General features: G+C 32.8%; 1 protein-coding gene across 1 annotated transcript in view; it reads right to left on the bottom strand.

Annotated features, from left to right (window-relative positions):
* DCC (DCC netrin 1 receptor) overlaps positions 1-23,460 on the bottom strand; it is a 233,288-nt gene that overhangs the window by 26,241 nt on the left and 183,587 nt on the right. The window contains exons 13-14 of the mRNA XM_051973301.1: positions 18,372-18,533; positions 11,517-11,729 (exon numbers count right to left, since the gene is read on the bottom strand). Coding sequence (XP_051829261.1) covers positions 11,517-11,729; positions 18,372-18,533 — 375 coding nt within the window. The remainder of the gene's footprint in view (positions 1-11,516; positions 11,730-18,371; positions 18,534-23,460) is intronic.

Consider the following 23,460-nt stretch of genomic DNA (forward strand, 5'->3'; position numbering starts at 1 on the left):
GAATCAAGTCTTTCATAGCTGATCATCACACATTTTTGTTGTTATTGTGTACAATATATTCCTGGTTCACCTTGTTTTGCTCAATATCAATTCATGTAAATCTTTCCAGGCCTTTTTAAAATCAGTTTCTTCATCATTTTTATAGAACAATAATATTCCATTACCTTCATATACCACAACTTGTTCAGCCATTCCTCAATTAACAGGCATTTACTCATTTTCCAATTCTTTGCTACCACAAAAAGGAGCTGCTACAAACATTTTTGCACATGTGGGGTCTTTTCCCTCCTTTAAGATTTCCTTTGCATTCAAACCCAGTAAGAGGATTGATGGGTCAAACTAGGATATATCTAATGCCCTTTTTAATGCTAAATTCTTTTATCTCAATGTTTAGTAAGAGGTACATCTTTTGCTGACCTTAAGATATTGATTCGTCACTACTAGATCTCAGAAATGTAATCTATGCCCAATATAGCAAGAAGCTTGTTAGCAATTTCTGACTCACAACACCAATGAGGGAAATGTTCATAGCATAGGACACAAATATTAAATGACATTCCATTCTCACAGTCTTCTCACAATCTTGATATTGATGAACTGCCTATTTTCTCTGCTTTCTTTCCTCTAGCACTTATCACAATGTACGTGGAAAATAGAAACAGCAACAATGAAAACCATGTTCTGCCTCCTTTCATGCTCCGGCTGCTAGGAGTCTCATCATAGCATAGAGATGTGTACTTTTCAGTCACTGACTACAACTGCTGCCTTACTCTGCTCAGAAGTCAGCTGTATTATCTTCAGTGGGTTAACACGCTTGATTCTGATTTAAATGTGAAGTAGTAAGGCATTACTATTAACTAAGAAAAAGAATCTCAAAAGAGTTAAAGGCAGCAAAAATAAATGATTGCAATTAAAAATGCAGAGATAACTGAGAAAAAAGTTAAAAAGCATCAAAGACTTTTTGTTTGACCACAAATTAAAACTAAGATTAACTGTCAAGCTGAATGAATTAAATTATGGATTTAAAATTAGAGAATCATAGCCTAGATGATCCTAGAAACAGAAAATGTTTTTACTGATCCTCATAAATCAGTTGGCTGGGCAATGGCCCATGTTATGTAAGTATAAAGCCTTTGGAAAGTACTTTGGAAATAATATTAGGAAGTATAGAGGTACTGAGAATCATATTGTTCCCTTTGGTGTGAATATGGAGCTGTACTCTAATCTATCTTTTTTGGTTCTCCCTTTGAGGCCAATTGGACTTGCATCTCATCATCTATACCAAAAAAAGGGTAAAAAAGAAATAAAGCTTGGTAGGAGTCCCTTTACTGCAAAGCTAATAACATTTCACTTTCTGAGAAGCAATGCAGAGGTAAACAAAGTGAACTTGAAAATAAGAACAAACATATAATCCAATCCCAGGGACAAGAAAACAAGTTAAAACTGTGAAATCTACAAGGTGTTTAATATGTCACTTGCATTTCCTTTCAGTTGCCTGACAAAAAGATTAAAGCTATAAACCTTCAGAGTAAAACCACATTTTAAAACTTCAGAAAGACACTTATTCAGAAAGCTGTTTCCCATGGGAAGAGACATTGACATCTTTGTAAATAAGATGCTGTTGATTAAACTCTTGCTTTCTTCAGAACAGTAACTTTCCCAATGATTTTTTTTCTCAATTAAGGATTCTATTAATTTGGAAACCTTATGTAGGCATCTCAAAGGGGTCCAAGATGGAATGGGTTGAAAGACTTAAGATAAAAGAGAACATAAACTAAAAAAATCTACTACCTAAAATGTGATATTTGAAATGTTATCCCAGAATGGTATGCTAAAAATCTGGGCAACTGATGATGTTATCTTCTGCCAAAGATAGGAAAAGATGAATACTAGTGGTGCGATATTTCACGTTTTCTTTGACAAAGACCAGGAATTTCATCTCTCATCCTTTTTTTAATTAAAGCTTTTTATTTTCAAAACATATGCAAGGATAATTTTCAACATTCACCCTTGAAAAACCTTGTTTTCCAAATTTTTTCCCTCCCTTCCCCTCAACCCCTTCCCAAGATGACAAGGAATCCAATATATGTTAAACATCTCATCCCTTTTTTAAAAAAATGATAAAGAAACAAGATTAAGGTTCATAGATTTTATTGAATAACAGAACTAAAGGGAGAGGTTGGAAATAATTGATTCTGACCCTCCTTCATTTTCAGTGAGGAAACTGTCTTAAAGATGTTATCTAATTCATAGTTAATTAATGATAGTCAGAATAAGGCACGTTGCCCAACTTTTAGCTCATGGTTTGTTTATTTTTGTTTTTTTCACTACATCATAATTATCTTTTTCCTTTATTCTAACCAAAACTTGATACTCTGTCAAAGAGTTAAATATCCCATTGTATAAATACTGACTTTTAGGAAAAGACCACCTTCTAAGAACAGCCTGGCTATAAACTTCAATTATAATTTATTATTGCATATAGTATGAGATCCTGGGCTAAACTTAATTTCAAGGTATATGACTTGAATGTAAAAAGTCCGATCCTGAGAGAGAAAGAAAAAGAGAGAAACAGTCAGACAGACAGATAAACATCGAGAGACAGAGGGATAGAGACAGAAAAATAGAGACACAAACAGAGACTAGAGAGACAGACAAGACACATACAGACTGAGTTGAGAGAGAGAGAGAAAAAAAATTTCCCTGTAATAACTAGGATTAGAGCAAGATTTATTACCCAAAATATTATGGTTATCATAAATGAGAAAATGGAGTATTTATCTAAAATTGAAAAACATTTGCATGATGAAATTAAATGGAATTAGAAAGCAAATAATTAATTGGGAAAATATTTACAGCAAAATTCTCTGAAAAAGATATGATATTCAAGATAAATAATTGGTACAAATATATAATGAATGAAAGTGATTCTGAAATAGATGTGATCAAAGGTTATGAACAAGCAGTTCTCAACTGAAGAAATACAAACTGTCAACAGCTATTTAAAAAATGTTACAAATTATTAATAATAAAATAAGTGCAAATTAAAGTAATTTTAATGTTTGAGTTGTCATATAATTCAAGGTATATAGCTAATAATAGTTTGCATTTTTTAGGGAATAGATTGCTGGCCCTAGAATCAGAAGCATTCATTTTCCTGAGTTTAAATTTGATGTATTTAAATTATATCTATTTAGCTATATCACCCTGAGGAAGTAACTTAACTTTCTTTACTTTAGTTTCCTCATCTGTAAAGTAAGCTGAGAAAAATGGCAAATTACTCCAGTATTTTTGCCAATGAAACCCCAGATGGGTTCACAGAGGATCAAATGCTACTGAAAAATGACTGAATAACAACAGCAAATCTCATTTGGGAACTAACTGCCTGTTCATATACTTTGACATGAACAATCAACTAGAAATCTTTTTTCAATTTAAAAAAAATATATCTTTTTTTAAAAAAAACCTTTATCAGGGAAATTTGCTGTAGAGATTTCCCCCCAAAGGCTTGTTTCTTTTACATTTAAACTTATTGTTGAAAGAGATATAGTGATTTTAAACCAATGAGATAAGTAATTTGAAAATATGCTCCCACAGTCACCCAACCAAGCCATTGACCCAGGATGTTATCATTAGGAATACATTCCAAGAAAATAAAGGATAGAGGAAAAGTTTCAGGACATATACAAACACTCATGTCAGTCCTTTGTGTTGTAGCATAGATCTGGGAGAAAAAAAATGCTCATCAACTGGGGAATACTTGAACTAATTCTAATTTATAAATATAATGGTAAATTATTGTTCCATTAGGAATATGACAATCTTAGAGAAATCTGGAAATACTTATATGAATATATGACAAGTGAATTGAAGAGAAACAGGAGAAAAAAATTATGTCATGAGCACAATTATAAGAGAAACAATTTTGATGAGACTTTAAAACTCTGAACAAAACACCAACTAATCATTAATATACAGAGAAGAAACCATTTCATAGCAGAAAGGTGATGGACTAGAGATGCAGAATAAGGTATTCATTCTCAGACAAGACCAATATGTTGATTTGTTTTGCTTCATTACATATATTTGTTATAAGAGAGGGCTTCTATTTGAGAATGGAAGTGACTGGTGAATTAGTAGGTAGTAATAGATATTTTTAAAAGAACATTAATATAATTTATTAAAATACAGAAAAGAAAGTGAATAATGGGATATAGATGGATCTTATTACATATGTATATATTCATATATTCATGTTAGAAAACACTTATTTTAGTAAATATTTATATCTCATGACTATCATATATTTATATCATATAACACATCGGAACCTAAGCTCATTGTAATTTAATATGAGATTACTTTTTGTTTTTCTTTTTTATTGAAGTGTTTTTGCTTGATGATTAAGTAAAGAAGCTAAACTCCTATGTGTAGTTTTCAAAGATACAAGGCTTCAAAAAAGCTATTTGACTCCACAAAACTTAAAATTATTTCTTTACAAGATGGACCTCAGGACCATTTTTTTTTTCATATTTTTTAAGTGACTTAAGAAAGGTTGCTTTCTTTCCTCTGTCCCCTCTCTAATGCCTATCACTTTTCAAATCCTCCCCAATTTGGTCTTCTTCCACTCTTAATCTTAACTGCCATAAACATTAGTTTTAAAAAACTTTTAGTCTTGTATACTTTATGAAAGACCTGCGAGGTTAAATGTTTTATCTAATGTCACACATCTGGTAAATGAAAGATTGGAACTAGTACCCATTTTTCTTGACATTTAGGTAAAAACTCGTTCTTAAATCATTCTGTTTCTGACAAGATGGAATAAAATGTTTCTTTTTCTGTGTGTCTCTGTCTGTCTTTGTCTTCGTCTTTCTCTCTCTCTCTTTCTGTTTCCCTCTTTCCCTCCTTTTCTCTTATACTTACTTTCTTTCACTCTACTAAGTAATGAGACTCTGTAAATATATTTTCTTCCTTATTTTAATTTGTTAATTCCTTTCTTATTTTACCAAACATTTATTCAGTGTATTGTATACAATGTCCTATATAAGACATGATCATTTTCTATAGCTATATTTACCTAGACTATAAATACATCACTTAAACTATATAGTTTGCATTATATTAACTTGCTAATTCACCTTGATTTTATTAATGGAATAACAAAGACTGTATTTTAAGTTTTTTTTTCTCTTTTCTTTTTCTTTTTTTACTTTCAATCAGTCACACATTTCTAATTACAACCACAGCCTTTGGCAAAACCAATAAAATTCTGACTTAATTACACACATTTATTTTCTAGGTTTACTTTACTTTTATCCCGAGTTTCAGAGATAGTCTCTCTCTAACTCACTCTCTTTTATTCCCCTTCCATTTAACTCACCAATCACTACAATGTTTGAACATTATGTTTTCTTATAAATTTTATTTTTTAACCATGACAAATGGCCCAGTATTCAAAGACTCACTAGTTATGTATTATTCTCTTCTCTTGATTGTAAAGGTGATACATTACAAGAATAAAGGCTTTGGGGTCAGAGCTGGAATCAGATCAGAGTTCAATGGCCAGGTATTCTATCTGTTACTGAATGTCTTCCAAAATGCCAAAAGCTCCAATCATTTCCTCAAACTATTAAGGGAATGGGTTTGATCTTCCATCCTGTGGAAAAAACTCTTTTTGGAGCATACAGGAAAATAAATATCCTTTCCAAAGACTCCTTATAGAGCATATAAATTTAAAACAGTCCAGTGAAAATAAGTATATTCATAGTGCATATACCATTGGCAATAATCATCTGAGGACTTTTGGCAAATATTTTCCTTATCTTGGGGCTCTGCAAAATTGGCACTAATGATAAGATACACCTGGCAACATACATTTGCTGAACTATTTTTTACCTTTTCCTCAAGGACATTGATTTGGCAACTTACTGCATTTTACTAAAAGAATTTAAGATGGGAGTCAGCTTAGTATGACAATGGAAAAAAAAAAAAGGTATTTGATACAAGAGAGAGGACTGGTATTCAATTTTCAGATCTAGCAATGGATTACCTTTGTGAATTTGGAAATGTCTCTCACTGAACCTCAGACTGCTCTTCTGTAAAGTGAAAGGTTTGAACTAAATATCCCCAAGATCTCTTCTAGCTTTAAATCTTAAATTTTAAACTAGAAATTTAATTTTAATTTAAAAAAAAAATTTAAGCTGTGTGTGTTGATGTATATCTGCAATCCCAACTACCTAAGAGGAGTTTTGAGTTGCAGTGTGCACTAAATTCTGCAGTAATATGGATGGGAGTATAAGGGGTCTTGGGGGATGAGGTTCTGGGTGAGACTGGGGAGCCACAATGTTGCCGAATTAGGAGTGAGTTCTTCAGAATCACCAGAACAAGATAAGGAGATCCAATCTTAAAAACAAATTATTGCTATTAGGGAAAAAAGGAAAGTTCTAAAAAGATCTTTAATTAACACATGAATTTAAACATGAATATCAATGGATTGTAGTGTTTGACTAGTGAAGTTGGATCTAATACAATCAAACGTGTGCAACTGTTGTTATTCACTTGGCCCAAGCAATGAACACCACTTTCTTTTCCTCACCCTGCTTGAGACACTTACCCGTGACAGATTTGGGTAGTTTTGTATTACTCCCTGATGAAAATTGCTAATGGTTGCCTACAAGTGGCTGTGCAAAGGCACTTGGACTAATGTAATGTAGTAATTTATGGGCAGTTTTTTATGAAAGCATATTTACCGAAATGAGGCCTGCCAAAAAGATCAGGTTACAGCAGGAATACATGACTTCCCAACTAGCCATAAAACATAAATCAGGAGCTTTTGCTGTCCACTGTCAGTGACTGCCACCCTCCTCACATGCTCACTCTTCAGACAAATTGGACCACAAGCCACAATTTGTAGGGGGAAAAATCAAACTCAATTTCGCAGTACAATGAAGTGAGTCTGGGGCCTGTCATGTCCACGACATATTGATCCTTGGGAGATTGAAAAGATGAGAATAGCCTGGGTTTTTATTTTTTCAAAGAAATACATACTGAGAAAAGGAATATATAAATGGAGGGAAATATAGCACTTAAGCATCCTTACAAACATGCAAGGGCTTGAAGGTGCTCAAGTTATAAACCTGGGCTATAATATAAAAGCCACTATTAAAAGGGTCACATTTTCTTTCCCCTTAGACTTACTGCTTCAGAAGACAAATGGCCTCCTAATCCAGGTTCATTTAAAGTGCAGCTGATCATTTCAACAGCTAAAAGGAATTTTCGCTGGGGAAGGGGAAAAAAAAATCCCTTTTCTTGGCCCTTTGTGGAATTTATGTCAGATCTATAATGCAATAAGCCCAACATTCCATCAAACATTTTCTATTTAACCTGAAAGGGGACTAAGCCAAATCACTTATATGTCTGTGTCTGTGATTTGCAAAGTGAAGTGACTGCAGTCACAATGGAACACATAAAGGAAAGATTGCCCAGTTCTTCTCGTCTTCAGATTAAGCATTAAGGAACAGAAGCACTCTATCACAGGGTGCTGATGAAATTGTTAGAAACACCATAAAACATCTAACAGTCAGTTAAGCTAAATACTCCAGCTCAGTAAGACCGGCCGGAGAGGGGGAGAGAATGAGAGTGATTTTCAGGTAGGCTGAATCCCAGGCACAATGACAGCAAGATGATTTCCTAATTACTGCTGATCAGAACGTAGCTGTACAATGCTTTCCATTGATGACAATAAATCCTCCTCCACTCCCTCAACAAGCATTGCCTCATGTGCTACAAACACACAATACAGAACATCATGTATCTTTTATGACAGGAAAAATAAAGTGTTTCAGAAAGTTTCACGTCTGGAGTTTGGGGAGGCCTGAGAATTTCAGAGACAGAAGCAATATTAAAGATTATGTATTTTAAATTCTTAATAAACTATTTAGAGTGTCAACCTTGAAGTCACAGAGATCACAGAGTGAGAAGGATCCTCAAAAGTCATCTAATTCAAGCTTTTTATTATCTAGGTGGAGAAACTAGGCTCAAAGAGGTAAAATAACAACTTGCCTTAGACACGTGGATAGTAAGCATCAGATTTAAGATTTGAACCGGATCCTTTGACTCAGAGATAATGCTCTTTTCTATTGTACAATACTGCTTTCATTTTAGTCCAGTTCCTGAATTCTTATTCTAGGTACATGCTAGATGTATAATTCTGGACAATCACTTAATTTCTCAGTGCATCAAACATTTTTCTAAGAATATAAGTTATAGGTTACAGTTAAGTCTCAGATTTGCGTCAAAGAGAAGTTTTTGCCATATTTATGAAATCAGAGATTGAGACAAAAAGGAAACTGAAATTTAAGGTGCTTGTTCATGGTCAAGCAGCTAGATAACTAAATGTCTTAACCACTGATCCAAATTTTTATGCTTTCAAAATGAAGAGAAAAAATCCCAATAAAATTTTTTTGGCATACACTTTATAAATTAACTGCTTCATGCTATTTTCTAAAATAATGGCTTATGGTAAGTAATGATAAATATATTAATAATTATGCATTTCTCTATTGTTATACTAAATTATTTACAGTATTTTAAATGTCTATTAGATAATGACTTTACTTCATCAATCAATTTGACTAAAGTCATGATTTTCTTAGAACTGAAATTTGCTGAAAGCTTTAAGTATTTCATCTTTAAGGCTAGCAAGTCTGTGGTTAATGTCACTGCTAATACATTTGTCAGTCTGCTAATTTTCTTTTCCCATGAGAATAAACAGCAGCCCTCCCTTAAAAGCATACTATTTACCATGTGTCAGAGACACACACAGAAAGATGCTATTTGGAAATCATGAAATGAGACATTATAGAATGAATAGGAATCACATTGAAACAATGGATTTGGGGTAAAGACAGAGAACAAGAGATATTTAACAATCCTAAGAGAACCAAGGATAGAATTAGATAGAGTGGAAAACAAATGAAGAGAGAAGTTAAAAGACATATAAAATACAATAGAAAACTCAAGCTAAAATGAGAAGGTACTAAAAAAAATTAGAAAAGCAATTTTAATGATAATGATAATGATGATGGCTGACATGTGTACAGCAATTTAAGGTTTAAAAAGCACTTTACATACATTATCTCTTTTGATCCTTCTAACAACCCTGTGAGGTAAGTAAAGCAAAAATGTGACAAAGAACATATCAAACACACAAGACTGAAATGAAAGGAGAAAATTGGGGTGAAAAAGAAAAGAAAACCCCTTGAGAGTCTATTAGGAAAAGATCGAATAGTATCCACAAGCATTGTTTACATTTTTAGATTGGGATATCAGTTCTTTAAGTAAAATATACTCTTGGGAACAACAGTTTTGACTGTTTCCACAAAGTTAGCAAAATTTGGTAATCATAAATGTACTACTAATTACATATTTCTTTAATGTGAAGTCTAAAGTGAAAATATTTTTAGTAAGCATAGTGAAAGACTTTTCAATAGGAAATTTGATATTAAAATTGAAGGAAAGGACCCCCAAACCTAAAAAATGCTGCTACCATTCTCACCATTCCATTTCCTGTCACCAATTGTATTATTTAGTGATGAATAACAGGTGCTCCTTCTCAAAACCATGTACCTTTCTAGTGACAATGTTAACACTTGCAGTTGGACTACATGTATTGTAAAAAAAATTATGTTCAATAACCAAAATCAAATTCCTAATGAAAACTTTTTAGAATACCATTCTGCACAAAATATTAACCAAATCAAGTATCATAGAATTTATTCTGGAAAGCACCTCAGAGATTATCTTATCCAACTCATGTCTTCCCTCTACAATACATTTCTGAGTCCAGTTTTTCTTAAATTGTACATTTCATATTTGGATCACTCTAAATGTCTGGAAATTTTTCCTGACATAAAACAAATATCTTTTTTCTATTTCTTATATTGCCCCTGGTTAATCTCTCTGCAGCTAAGCTGAAGAATATAAGCATATTTTCCCTAGAAAATTGTTATGTATTGAAGTAATATCAAATAAAGAAAATATGAATTTGGAAAATTAAGGCATGTTTTAATAGAATCTGGACATTAAAGGTTTATAGTTTCAGATTGAATAGAAAAAAAATGTAATTTTTTAACTTTCCTTATTGGTTTATATTGACCCAAATGATTTGGAGATAATAATTTCCACCAGTGGTCTACCGATATTTCAGACAGGGAAGAAGGCATGAAGATTTCCTGGCAAACCTTTCAGGTATTCCCCAATTTCATCATAAACTTTAGCCTTCTCACATTAGTTTATTTCCTCAGGGAAATAGAAAAAAAGTATCTATACTCCAGAAAAAATCAATTAAAGACTTCCTAATATTTAAATGGAATTGGGAGTAAGGACTGAGTAAAAGAAACATCTAATAATCTTGAGAGGAAAATCAACAATGGAGTTAGTGAGGAAAATAATTGATAAGAGATTCTTTAATTGTTATAGCAGGTTTTCCAGTCATAGTGTGTGTTAAGGTGCATGCTAGGGGTCTAGGATTTTCTACTTTGCAACAGGAACAGTGTGAATCTCAGGCACTAAAGTTACATCATATAATATCTTCCTAAGTTTTTCACTACTTTTTCATGAAGTTAGTACAGCATTTTTCTGTTAGCAACTAGAATCTCCAGTTACTTCAGAAACATTTGTTAAATACAGTACCATTTATACTACATATCTTCTCCAAGTGTAGGAGTGACCAACAATGACTTAGGAACATGTGTCAATAAGGGGAAATTGCTATAGCATAATTTTGTGGTAGAAGATTGGAGAAACCAATACTGCCACTCAGACATGTTAAATACGTTGTAGTTAATTGTATGGACTCATGTTTCATTCAGTATATTTCTTGAGGACTAGCTCAGTTTAATTTCCCATGCATCTTTTAGACAACTTTGATAAAAAAAGGAAAAGAAAACAAAGAAAAGCTTCCTAATAGTAACATATCTATTGGATAGTAATATCTGTGAGATGACAAAATATAAAACATCAATGGGACTTGGGAAGACAGTTTTCAAAGATTTAAGAAACTATGTATCTTTAGCTCCTCTATAATCTTATACCTAGTTTCCAGGCTCCTCACTCTTGCTTGATATCCTTTCTTTATAATTCCTTTCTTTCTACCAACCCTCCAGACCAATATTTGTCTAGATGCTATGGGGTTGGGGAGTCTCTGCTGGGTGTATCTTAAGAACACCTGCCAATAGACAGATGGTTTAAAATACTAACTAAAAAACAAAATTTCAGTGGGCAATTTCACAAGGGAAAGAAATCAGCTGCAACTACCAAATAGATAATTAAAATCAACTCCACAAATACTGGCTTCAGATATAGGGAATGTTGATATAGATGGAAAGAACACATTGCATACTTTCTTTTCTCTGGTATTTATCTACATAAATAGCAGATCTATTGATAACAGGACCTTTAAGTAGGAAAGTTTGTGATGCTCTGCATGTTTCAGTATTTCCAAATACAGCACTTACCTGTTTGAGACAAAAGTGGTGTGTAAGGGACTTTTGGTTCTATTGCACTCATTGGTGGAGGTAGCAAGGGATTGGCAAAGCTGCGGAGTGGATGAGTGGGTCGAACACAGGCTGTGGGGATAGTCCTACTTGGAGCTTCCTCATTGCTGGGATGCTCAGGCTGTGTCTGGGGCAACATGGGTTGTTGCTGGGGAGTGGGTCCTTCACTAACCGCTGTAAGAAAAATAGAAAAAAGAACATTATTCAAGGGAGACATTAGAGCTGTAACTAAGGGCAACCAGGGCTTGATCTCAGGGTGCTGACAACAATTACTTTCCTTCAATACTGGAGAAATAATCAAGATCTGTACTGAATTAACAAGGTTGGTTAAAAGAAAAAGGTAATAATTAGCAAAACATTCCTCCTCTTTATCTTTTATGTCTGGCTGAGCCACACTCTATCCTCCCCTCCCCATGTCCCAGAGTCTCTGTCTCCTTCCTTCAGCTCTTTTTGAAATATTTTTGTTCTCTTTTTCCTGATCATATCTTAAGAAGCTTTTCCTAAGAATGAACAAAAGCTAATCAAAGCTCTGGAATTTCTCCCCCCCCTCCATTAATCCATCAATCAATCAACAATCATTTATCAAGCTCTTATTATGTGTCAGGAACTGTGGCAAGTGCTGGGGATACAAAGAAAGGCAAAAACATGGCCCCTCCCCTCAAAGAGTTCATATTCTAATAGAGCCAATTTTCCTCCTTTTGTAGCAGGGGTACTTAACATTGGTCTTGGAATTGTTTTTAGAAGAAAAAAATGATAACTATTTTTGATTATAACTGACATCCTTTATGATCATATACATTTATAGTATTTATTTTATGCATTTAAAAAACATTGCTCAGAGAAAGGGTCCATGACACATACAAAAAGGTTAAGTAATACCAGCCTTAGAATGACAGCATGAGATTTAGCAGAATTCTTTTTATACCAAATAAGAATTTATTTCTCCATTTTCTCTTTTTTCACTGATCTTCCTACCCTTATCCCATGTAATATGAATAGATATTCATTCCAAAAAGTTACAAATACCTCAGTGCTAAGATCTTTATTTCAGGAAGGCCAGTAAGATATATTTCACTGGTACTCTATATCGGCTATACTGACTAGGCCCTATAATCAAAAGTGATGGGGAGGGAGAGACATTTATGTGACTAGTGGTATCAGTAAATCCAATGTGCCAAACCTGGCTTCTACTACATGATTATCTCACAGCCAATATGCCAATTTTTCTTTGATTTAAACATGCCATGTCAACTGTCAAACAAATCAGTTACCTAGTGCTGAAAGGCATCTCTAATAAAATGATACAAATAATAATCACTATCATTATCTTCTATATCAAAATAAAGACACGGCTATCTAAAAGTTATTTGCAGCATAAATCTATCTGAACAAGTTCCCTGGATATAGAATTATGATTCTTTTTTCTTTGATAGCAAACCTTACAATTTTCAGTCAGATTACTATACTTGAGAAGGTTCTGCATAGTCTTTTTTAACAGTCCAAAGGAAGGGTGGAAAAGTTTGTGGTAGAGGAACCCTGGCTTATCCTCAGAGATCACAGAGTTACCTAAGACTAAAAGTTTCAAAAGCAGGAAAAAGGCATTTTGATTGTTTTTAATCTATGAGGAGAAAAAAAATAACTAATTTTTTAAACTTAAAATAACTACATAGGAAATGCAAGCCTATTCAAAGTAAGTGGAATACTTCTAATGAACTCTTGCTCAAGTTTATCATGATTGCTCTAAGTAGAAATTCTGCCCAAAGCAGTGGGGGAAGGAAATGTCTCAATTTTGAATGACAAGGATAATTTCAAAATAATTATCCCACTTTGTAAGTTAATTTCCAGCCAACTCACTGGGAGGTTCTGAAAAAAAAAAAACAACAAAAGGGCAGAGAAGATGGTCGAGAAGCCTAATCAAACAAAAGAGAAAAGTATGAAATTATAAACAATCAAAATAAGATATAGAAATGCAAACACTGAGTGATAATTGCATAAAATCTTTTTATGAAGAAGTGTTTTCTCTAGGACGGAAGAAAGGAAGCAAAAGAGGAAGGAATGAAGGAAGGAAGGAAGGAAGAAGGAAAGAGAGAAGAAAGAAAAAGAAAAAGAAAGAAAGAAGGAAAAAAGAAAGAAAAAAGAAGGAAAGAAGAAGAGGAAAGAAATAACTATAGTATCAAGTGTCTTCTATGTACCAAGCATTCTATTAAGCACTTCAAAAATATGATCTCATTTGATTCTCACAACACCCCAGAGAAATAGATGTCATTATTACCTCTGTTTTGTAGTTGAAGAAAGCCAGGAGAAATGAGATTAATTGATTTGTCTGTGGTCATAGGGCTAGTCTGTATCTGAGGTTGGATTTGAACTTAAGTCTCCCTGCCTCTAAATCTAAAACTCTATTAACTGTATAATCTAAGTGTCTCTAAGTTATCCAAACCTATATTATCTTGATCAAATTATAGTTGTTTCCTGAGCTTTCATCTGTCATCAGCAAAATAAGATGGCTGAACTAGATGAATGGCAAAATCTCTTTTAACTCTTGATAAAAGATCTTAAGTTCATATCAGTAGACTAGCAACTTTTCAAATGTTCTATGACTCTCTTTTTTAAATAATGAAAAAATAAAATAAATGTCATTTATAGAAATGGGTTAGAGTACAGAAAATAAGTAGGGGATATAACTAATTTTGATTCCATAGATTTGAATCTCTCATTTAACCCCAGAGGCTGAGGGAACTAATGAAACTGGGAGAATGAGGCAAATGTGAGGATTTGGATGGCTAAAGGCAGTACTTTTTGATATCCCCTAAAAAATCTACCATATAACTTGTACATTGTAGATATTCAGATCTTTCTTGAGTTATGGATTTGTGGAAATATAAAATTCCTTATTTTAAAAAATGTATAAGCACAAGCATTCCCCCACTACTGTCCCCAACCTTCTCCTTTCTGGTTTTTATTAATTCTGTTTTTGCTCTTGATTCTTTTCAAAGACAACATATCAAGTTTGCTCTTGATTCTTTTCAGAGTTTGCTGCATTACATTTCTGGGGAATTTTCATTCTTAGGTCCTTCTTTATTCATTGGTAGTATCCCTCATCATCACCTTTCCCCTTTTTACTGCCTCTATACATGTTGCTTGTTCATTAGAACTGTAAATTCTTTGAACACAAAGACTGTTCTAGATGCTTATAATTCTATCACCAGAGCTTAGCATATTACATGGCACATAGAAATCACTAAATAAATGTTTATCTATCTATCTATCTATCTATCTATCTATCTATCTATCTATCTATCTATCTGTCTATGTCAAAGTCCTTCAGATAACTTTGGAAACTAGGGAACTTAAGTCAGATGGGTAAACTTTTACTTTGGTGAATATTCCTCATTCTGTTTATTGAGTTCAATGATAAGACATCTCTACCAAGAGCCATAAGTGCTTTCTGCTTGAGTGAAAACAGTGAGTTTTAACATACTTCAAGGCATCTGGAAACCAATACTCTGTTCTCAGAAGTCTGCCTGTGGACGAAAGTTAATTTAGGTAGTTCATATGATTGGGAATATATTTAACTTCCCAGTAAACAGGGCATTCATTTTTAACTCATTATCTAAGCAAACTGAAATGCTCTGCATGTCCTATTACATTGCACATAAAATAAGTGCTCAATAAATTTTTGAATGAATAAGTGCATGACAAATTATTCTGAAGGTTTCAGAAAGGCTTGAAATGACCATTATATCATTGTTTGGATGACCCTACCAATATCATAATTTTTGCTCAGATACACAAAATATGAATTTATTTAACATCAATTTATTAAAGTCGGATTAGTGGTTGAAATAGTATGTATTTAGATATGTGTGTTTATATGCTTAAAGAGGTATGTGGAGCCAATATGTAAAGTCCTGGAAGAGTCAATTATTAAATACATCAGATTTCAATTACACTGAGAATTTGTTTAATTGTTGATTTTATAGACTTTTCAAAGGGAGGGAGAAGTTGTTGGTTACGCAGAATAAATTTAAAAGGATATCTCAAGTTTTGGAAGATTCTGAAATTAAACATTTTACTGCACATGTACATGTACTATGTACAACTCTGTCTTTCTATCTCTATTTCTACCTTTTTCATTGATGGAACTATCAGAGGAAGATAACTACATGTTTTAGAATATGAATGCAACAACAAGTAAAATCCTATACAAATGTATTTTATTTTTATTTGTTTTGATTTTCAAATAATTTTTCATGAATGAGCTAACTTTTTCTGAGAAGATATTACCAGTAGCATGTATTATATTCCTTAAAGAGCAAAGGAAAGGAGTAGGTAGGAAGCAGATAGCTTGAGGCAATGGGAAGAGCTCTTGATTTGTAGTCAGAGCACATGAAGTTGAGTCTCTGCAATACTTTATTATGTGTTCGACCTAAGGCATGTGACTATTCTGGGTCTCAGTTTGTTCATCTGTAAAATCCCAGGCTCAATTATGTCTAATGCCCTTTTTTAGTTCTAAATATATAGTCTTATGCTCACAATTTTTCTAAATGCCTAAAAAAGAAGAACATAGGAAATATTCATAAGAATACAGAAAGAAGAATATAAATGGAAAATATTAGTCACACTTAATCAATACCAATTGTTACAAGTATTTACAAAGGACCTGCTGTGTGCATAGCATAGTGCCAAGATCATACTGTGTTTGTGACACATATTAAGAATGAATCTTGAATTAATGGATCCAGGAAGGACTACTAATGTGTTTACCTACAAAGTCAACATATGCTTACTTTCAAAAGGCCAAGGCATCCATATGCATCTATATGATCTTAATAGAAGAGATCATAAGTTTATGGGCTTAGGAGGAAGAAATAGAAACTGGATGATGCAGTGGCTAGAACACTGAGCTTGGAATAAGAAAGGCTCATCTTTATGAGTTCAGATTTGGCTTCATACACTAGCTATTCGATGCAGGGCAAGCCACAACCTTATTTGCCTCAGTTTTGCATATGAAAAATGAATTGGAGAAGGGGCAGGCAAAAACTCCAGTATTTTTGCCAAGAAAACCACAAATGGGGATCACAAAGAGTCTGAAATGATTGAACAGTAACCATCTTCTTTTTAAAGTTTCTTTGTTTTTTGTTCTTAATGTAATCAACCCCAAATGAAATGAGAATTTCTAGTTTCAAAATAGGAGAAAGAAAATTATTCTCTTTTTTCAGAAAGGCAAATGGAAATTCAGTGAGGGAAATATCATATAACTTAGAGTTTGCAGAGTCATGTTTTAAATTCCAGGATTCCAACTCTAAATCAATTCCCTCCTGCCCCAACTCCTGTTCTGACTGTGCTGATTAATTTTCTAAAAATTGTCATAGTAGTATGTTAAGAGTCTGGAAGCTTACTGTCATCTTTCAATAGCACTTCCAACTTATTTTTGGAGAATATGTTCCATCTGGTTCTTACAAATAATTCTATTCTCTGGGAAAAGTACACACTGAAAAAAGGGAGAATAAATTCAATTGCTCCCTGACAGATTTTTTTTTTTGATGCCTTTTAATTCTAACCTTCCTATGTAGTAAGACAATTTATGGTTTCTTAAAGCTGTCTCTGATGGGTTGGGAAAAAAAATACAACCTACCTCACAAACATATTTTATTGATGTTATCATCTTATCTAATTCAAATCAGCTTATCATACAAGAGTCATCTGCTGAGTCATCTGCTCTTCACTAAGAAATGTAAGTCAAAAATCAATATGGAAATGATATATTTTAATGGGGGAAATGCCATGGAAGATGGGGGGAAAGCCCATATACATAAAATTAACTTTCGAGTTGTGAATTTTTTTTCCAATCTATATATTCATCTGGGCAGTTACGTAATGCAGTAGACAGGAACAGGGCCCAGAGTCAGGAAGAACTGAGTTCAAATCCAGCTTGACATTTAATAGCTGTGTAACCTTAAGCAAGTCACTTAAACCTGGTTGCCTCAGTATCCTCGTTTGTAAAATGAGCTGTAAAAGCCACTTCAGTATCTTTACCAAGAAAACCTCAAATGTGGTCACTAAGAGTCAGACATGACTCTATCTGTTATTAGAATGAAAGTTTTTTAAGGATAGGGATAATCATTTGTTTTTTCTTATAACTCCCATGCTTAGTACAGTCCCTGGCACATAGTAGGCACTTAATAAATGTTTGCTTATCTATCTATCTATCATCCATCATCTATCTATTTATCTATCTATCATCTATCTATCTATCTATCTATCTATCTATCTATCTATCTATCTATCTATCTATCTATCATTTTCTCCTAAAAAGGATGGGCTAGTGAATTCTCCATGCCAGGAATTAATTCTTACAGATGGAAAGGTAGCACATCATTGATTTAACTAAGTTAATCTAATGATGGGTCTGGCAGCAGAAGGCAAGAAGCATTTAGTCAAGTACTGATTAATCAATTCAATGAGACAATGTTACAGATAACTAAGCTGTGATAAACAAAAAAAATAGAGTAATAATCCTTCTTTACCACTTTATGAAGATGACAGAAGGTCTTAACTTCAAACATTCCCAATAGGACTTGTTTTTAGCTGTTGGTTTTCAGAATTTCCTTCCTTCCTCTGCCCTGACAATTTTTTAAAAGACTCCCACTGGAGTATTCCATAAATATTTAAGCAGGATCTGGAGGACAGAATGAGTTGGTGGTATAAATTCTTATGTTTCTAAGAGGCAAAGGACTAAGAAAGCCAGTCCAACTCCCCTCTGACACTGCCAGAGTTAGCAAAGAGCTCACATAGAAAGAAATGAAAATACATTACACTGACTTCTTCCTGTTCCAAAGCCTCGATCAACAGCAAGAGTTGGAAATGGCACAGGCCGGAGAGTAAACTGGGGATGGGGATATCCACATGTTGGAGATGGCAAGATTCCTGGATACTGGGCACTTTCTAGTGTCGGCACTGGAATGGCACTAACAACAGCTGCAAAACAAAGAATGTAAATTAAATTTATTTTAAATCCCAAATATTTTCATAAGGAACAAAAAGGACATAGACAATTTTGACAGAAAAAAAAAGTACAATTATCCCTTCCTATAGCAGTGGTAGATGGTGGGAGGAGATAGATGGGTTAAGGGCCTGGTCCCTCTGCAATTTGGAAAATCTCATGAAAAATTTTTTTGACCCTCCCTTCATATCAGAAAAGAAGTATATATTTTTCTTTTATGTGATGTTGATATTATGTAATACTATATATGTATTTTATGCATTTTTGATTTTCTAAATTTTTTCTGTATCATCTACTGGCCTTTGTGTATTTTCTGTGGTTTCTGCAAAATTCCCATTTAATTTCTTATACCAACACATGATATATGTAAACTGCAATGAAAAAAGTTGTAATGTGGAAGGAATAATTGTGTATGTGTATATACATGTATATACACATACATATATATGTATATATACACATCCATATACACACACATGCATTCACAAACTTTAAAGTGCTATATAAAAGCTAGCTATTACATATCATCATCATTATTACCTGTGATTATGTCCCTCTAAAACTTTTAATTTTTTTGTTTTTATATCACTTCCACTTCCAAATATGTCCTTTCCTTCTATTTTATACAAAGCCATATAAGACTGAATAAATATAAAAGAACAAAATTTCTTCAAAATATAAATCAAATAGTATTTTGAGATTGGTAAACTATTTTCAATCTTCACAATGACTTTTAGAAATAGATGCTATTATTATCTACATTTTTATAGATGAGGAAACTGAGGTATAAATAGGTTAAATGACTTGTTCAGAGTTACACAAACTAAATTTTAATTATGTACTTCCTGATTCCATGTTCAGTGCTCTACACACTGTGACCCTCCTGCTGCTTCAACTAAGCAGTACAGCAACTGAATCTGACAGTAAGTCTACTAAGTCTTCTACCCCTCTAATGCAGGGACTGAATTTATTCTTTGGAGTTATACTTGGGTAATATTCAATATATTTTTTTTAATTGGAAAGTATTATTTTCTAAGTTAAAAATATTTCAATAATGAAATTATGAATTTTATGCAATAAACATTAGTGTACATAAATGATAAAGTATTCTCTCTTTTTAAAAGAAATCCTAATGCTACAATTGATTCATTTATTTTGGTCACTTCACAGAACAAACTAGGACAAGGCAGAATCATTCATGTTGATTCACAGCTTTTGAAGTCTCCAACAATATGATTTCCTCAGAACAACTAGTTTTCTAAGAAAAAAGATAATAGATCCATGATATCCTCTCAAAGATAAGCTAGAGAGGTGAAATAACTTGCTTGATTTGTAATTGCTTTTCTGTAACTCTGTTGGGGAAACTAGATTTCAACAGATTAGTGCCTAATCATACTGTTAAAACTAAGAAGCTTAAATTCCATACAACCAAGAAAATAAGTCAGTTCAAGTGATTTGGGATCTTTATTAAAATATTCCCTTCTTATAGTATTCCTTAGTCTTCAGAATTTCAAAGGAGGGGATTATTAATAGCTACTGACACTATAGTTTCTTTTTTCTTCTCTGTGAAAGGAGAGGAAGTGATGGTGAAGATGATAAAGGAAAATAATGCCTTTATATAATCAGAATTAATAACCCACATAGTGAGCAAAGATAAGCAGATAGTAAATATTGTGGACCAAAGGTCTAGCACTCAAGGTTTGGTTAGCATAGCAACTACTTCTTAGTCTAGGATATTCAATTCACACTCTCTGAAGTTACCTAATTAACTTATATAGCTCTTCTTTTTGTACTTCAAAAACACCAAACTGATCTCTTAGCCATACAATTGTTTCCTAATGTTCTCCCTTCCAAAATATGAATACTTTTGAATGAAGAGATCAAATGACTTAGCCAGAATTATGAGCCTTTAGTTTTGATAGGGACTGCAGAGGTCCAAAATTTGATTTCTGTTTCAATATCCTAGTCAACAGAGAACTCATTCAGCAAATATTTGTGGAATACCAACTTTGCATGTGAACCTCTATGAAATATTTTTGGGGACATACATGGGCAAAAAATTTTGCTCTCACAGACCTTTCTTCATTTTTGATTCTTGCTCAAGATGCAAGGGGGTATTAAGTGCCAGAGCTTCAGAAATAAATCTGTCTGATGATTTTACACTGATAAGCTCGATGTCCAGCAACCTGCCTTAGATGAGAATATTTAGTTTTCCAGGTCTTCATTTTCACTTGTTTAATATTTAGATTTACAGCCCACTTTTGGAAAAAAGTCATACTCCTGCTATTTGAAATATGGTTATTGAAAATACAATAATTCTGTGTTAAAATTCATAAAGCACAATGTATTGAAGTCTCTTTTGATTTTTCCATTTCAATTTAAGCTTGGATGAGGGAAAAAACAAAGTATAGAAATCATACTATAACCATATTCATAATGATGTTATGCCTTTGTGGACCAGCTATAGAAAGATAGTGTCAATCATTTCCAATAAACCTTGGGTCAGTGACCAAAGAGGAGAAGAATTCCATTCTGACACAGCTTGCTAACAATTGAATTTGTATCTGACATTAATGTACTAAGATTTTAAAAATAGAAATTCTCCCATCAAATTATGTGGTTCCTTTAGCACCAACAGTTTTTGATATCAGCAAACCAGTAAAAACAACTTTTTAAAATGTTATAACTAAATATAACTGATGGGGAATATGAAGTAGAGATTATTTAGGCCAGATTCCAAGAAGTAAATTCTCTGTACTTGTTCCCTAAATAGTTAAGCATGATACTTTAGAAGCATATGTCTTTTTTCTCCTTTGGGAGGTATAAAAGGAAAAGAGGAAAAAAAAAGGAAAATGTTGAAGTAAGAAAATTGTTTAATATGATTTCCTAATCTTTACATTCTCTTTATCATTTCTGCAATGATCTAAAGTTTTCCAGGAATTGCAAACTAATATTAATTTATAAACATTAATTTCATATTTTAAAATATGATTTTTTTAATATTCCCAGGTCTGCATTGAAAACTAGATGGCATAAAAGGGTAGAATAATCTTTTAAAATTTTAATATATTTTATCAATTTTTTTTAAATTAAACTTTATTGATTCTATTGTCATAACTGACTTGTATTCTAAGGCCCAATTCTCTTTTAACTCTAAACCTATGTCCTATGTAAATGTATGCATATGCATAGGGGTGTGCACAAGTGTAAAATAGCATAAACTGAAATTAACTGAATTATCAGTAGGAAGAGATATAAGAAAGAAAGGGAAAGGAAATGGTGAAAAAGTGTAGTCTAAAATTGGTCATACTTTGGCCACCAATGGTTCTGTTGACCCCGAAGTATTTAAGTAGTTTCCACAAAAGTGAATAGAAAATTGAGAGGTTGTATAAGAAAGAGAAGGTAATATTAAATGATGCAATGATTGCAAAGGATAATTGCAAACTGGCATGTTTGCAACTCAGACACTTTTGATATAACTTGCCTTTCTAGAATACAAAGGAAAGGAGTAGTATCAAACCCTAGCTGAGATCACCTGAGAGATTATCTAATCCAAACTCCTTTTACATAGGAGGAAACTGAGACTTGGGCAGGATAAATGGCCTGTCCATAATTATAAAAATCTTTGTGTTTGAGCAGCATTTGAATCCAAATTCAGCATCTTATCCACTTAAGAAATACTGGCTTCTTACAATGTAAAATGATTCAGACAAAAAGAGAAAATATGCTTTATAGTGTAACAAAGAATTAAAAGTATCATTAATAATACTAATAAGTATAATAATACTATGATCATTAATACTAATAAACATACCTCACACTAAGTCATTCTGATGATTATAGAAACCCAAATTAATTACAAAGGACCTATGAAGGAAGACATTATCTATATCTAGAGAAAGAAATGCTAAATAAAAGTAAAATGCAGAATGCTTTTGTGTGTGTCTGTGTGTGTGTGTGTGTGTGTGCGTGCACGCACATGCATGCACATTTACTGTTTTGTGTCTAATGGTAGCCATCTCTATGGAAGGAGTAGAGAGAAGGGAAAAATAGAAATATAAAAGGAAAGTTAGATAACTATTATATTTAAAAGGAACTGCAAGTTATACACAATAAATTTGCAGTTTCATGTGTAATTATCTTTTTCTATTCTATTATGCTATGGAAATGCTTATTTTATTTTAAAAGTACATTATAAAATTATTTTTTAAATAAATAAATGAAACACTTTAATAGAAATTCAATTTTATGAAGTACATTGGGAAGTAGGCAGTTCAATTATTATTATTGTTGTTGTCTGAACCTATGATTTCATTAATGTGGAGAACTCTTTGGTATGGGAAATTCTCTTCACTCATCAGAATTGGCATTCATCTGTAACTTGTTATTTTAGATATATCCTACGAGCACTGGGATTAAGTAACTTGCCCATGGTCATATAGTTACTTGGTAACCTATATGATTGCTTTCAGATCCAGATCCATGAATTTTGTAATCTTTAGTCACAATAAACAGGTGTGTTAAAATCAGCTCAAGCCGACTCATAAGATCCTATTATTAAATTTTCAATGTTAGATTTTATATCTCCAAAATTAGTAAATAATGCATTATAAGTCAGGATTTTATTGGTTATTTTGTTGATTTTCTAGACTAAAGAAAATGGAGGAGAAAATATTAATAATGCAGATTAAACTTAAAAGGTCACATAAATTCACCTTCGCCTCCCAAGCTAGTGATTAAAATATTTACCAGCCTACTCCTGTGTAACAAAGATAGACTCAAACTCAGGACATCCCATCTCCAAGGGACAGCCAATTATCAATTACAATATTTTGTCTTTCAAGTGCCATTAGTTTATAGTTATGAGAAATAATTTTCTCTGAACTATAACTGGCAGAAAAC

This window comes from Antechinus flavipes, chromosome 1 (assembly GCF_016432865.1).
Source record: "Antechinus flavipes isolate AdamAnt ecotype Samford, QLD, Australia chromosome 1, AdamAnt_v2, whole genome shotgun sequence".
NCBI lineage: Eukaryota > Metazoa > Chordata > Mammalia > Dasyuromorphia > Dasyuridae > Antechinus > Antechinus flavipes.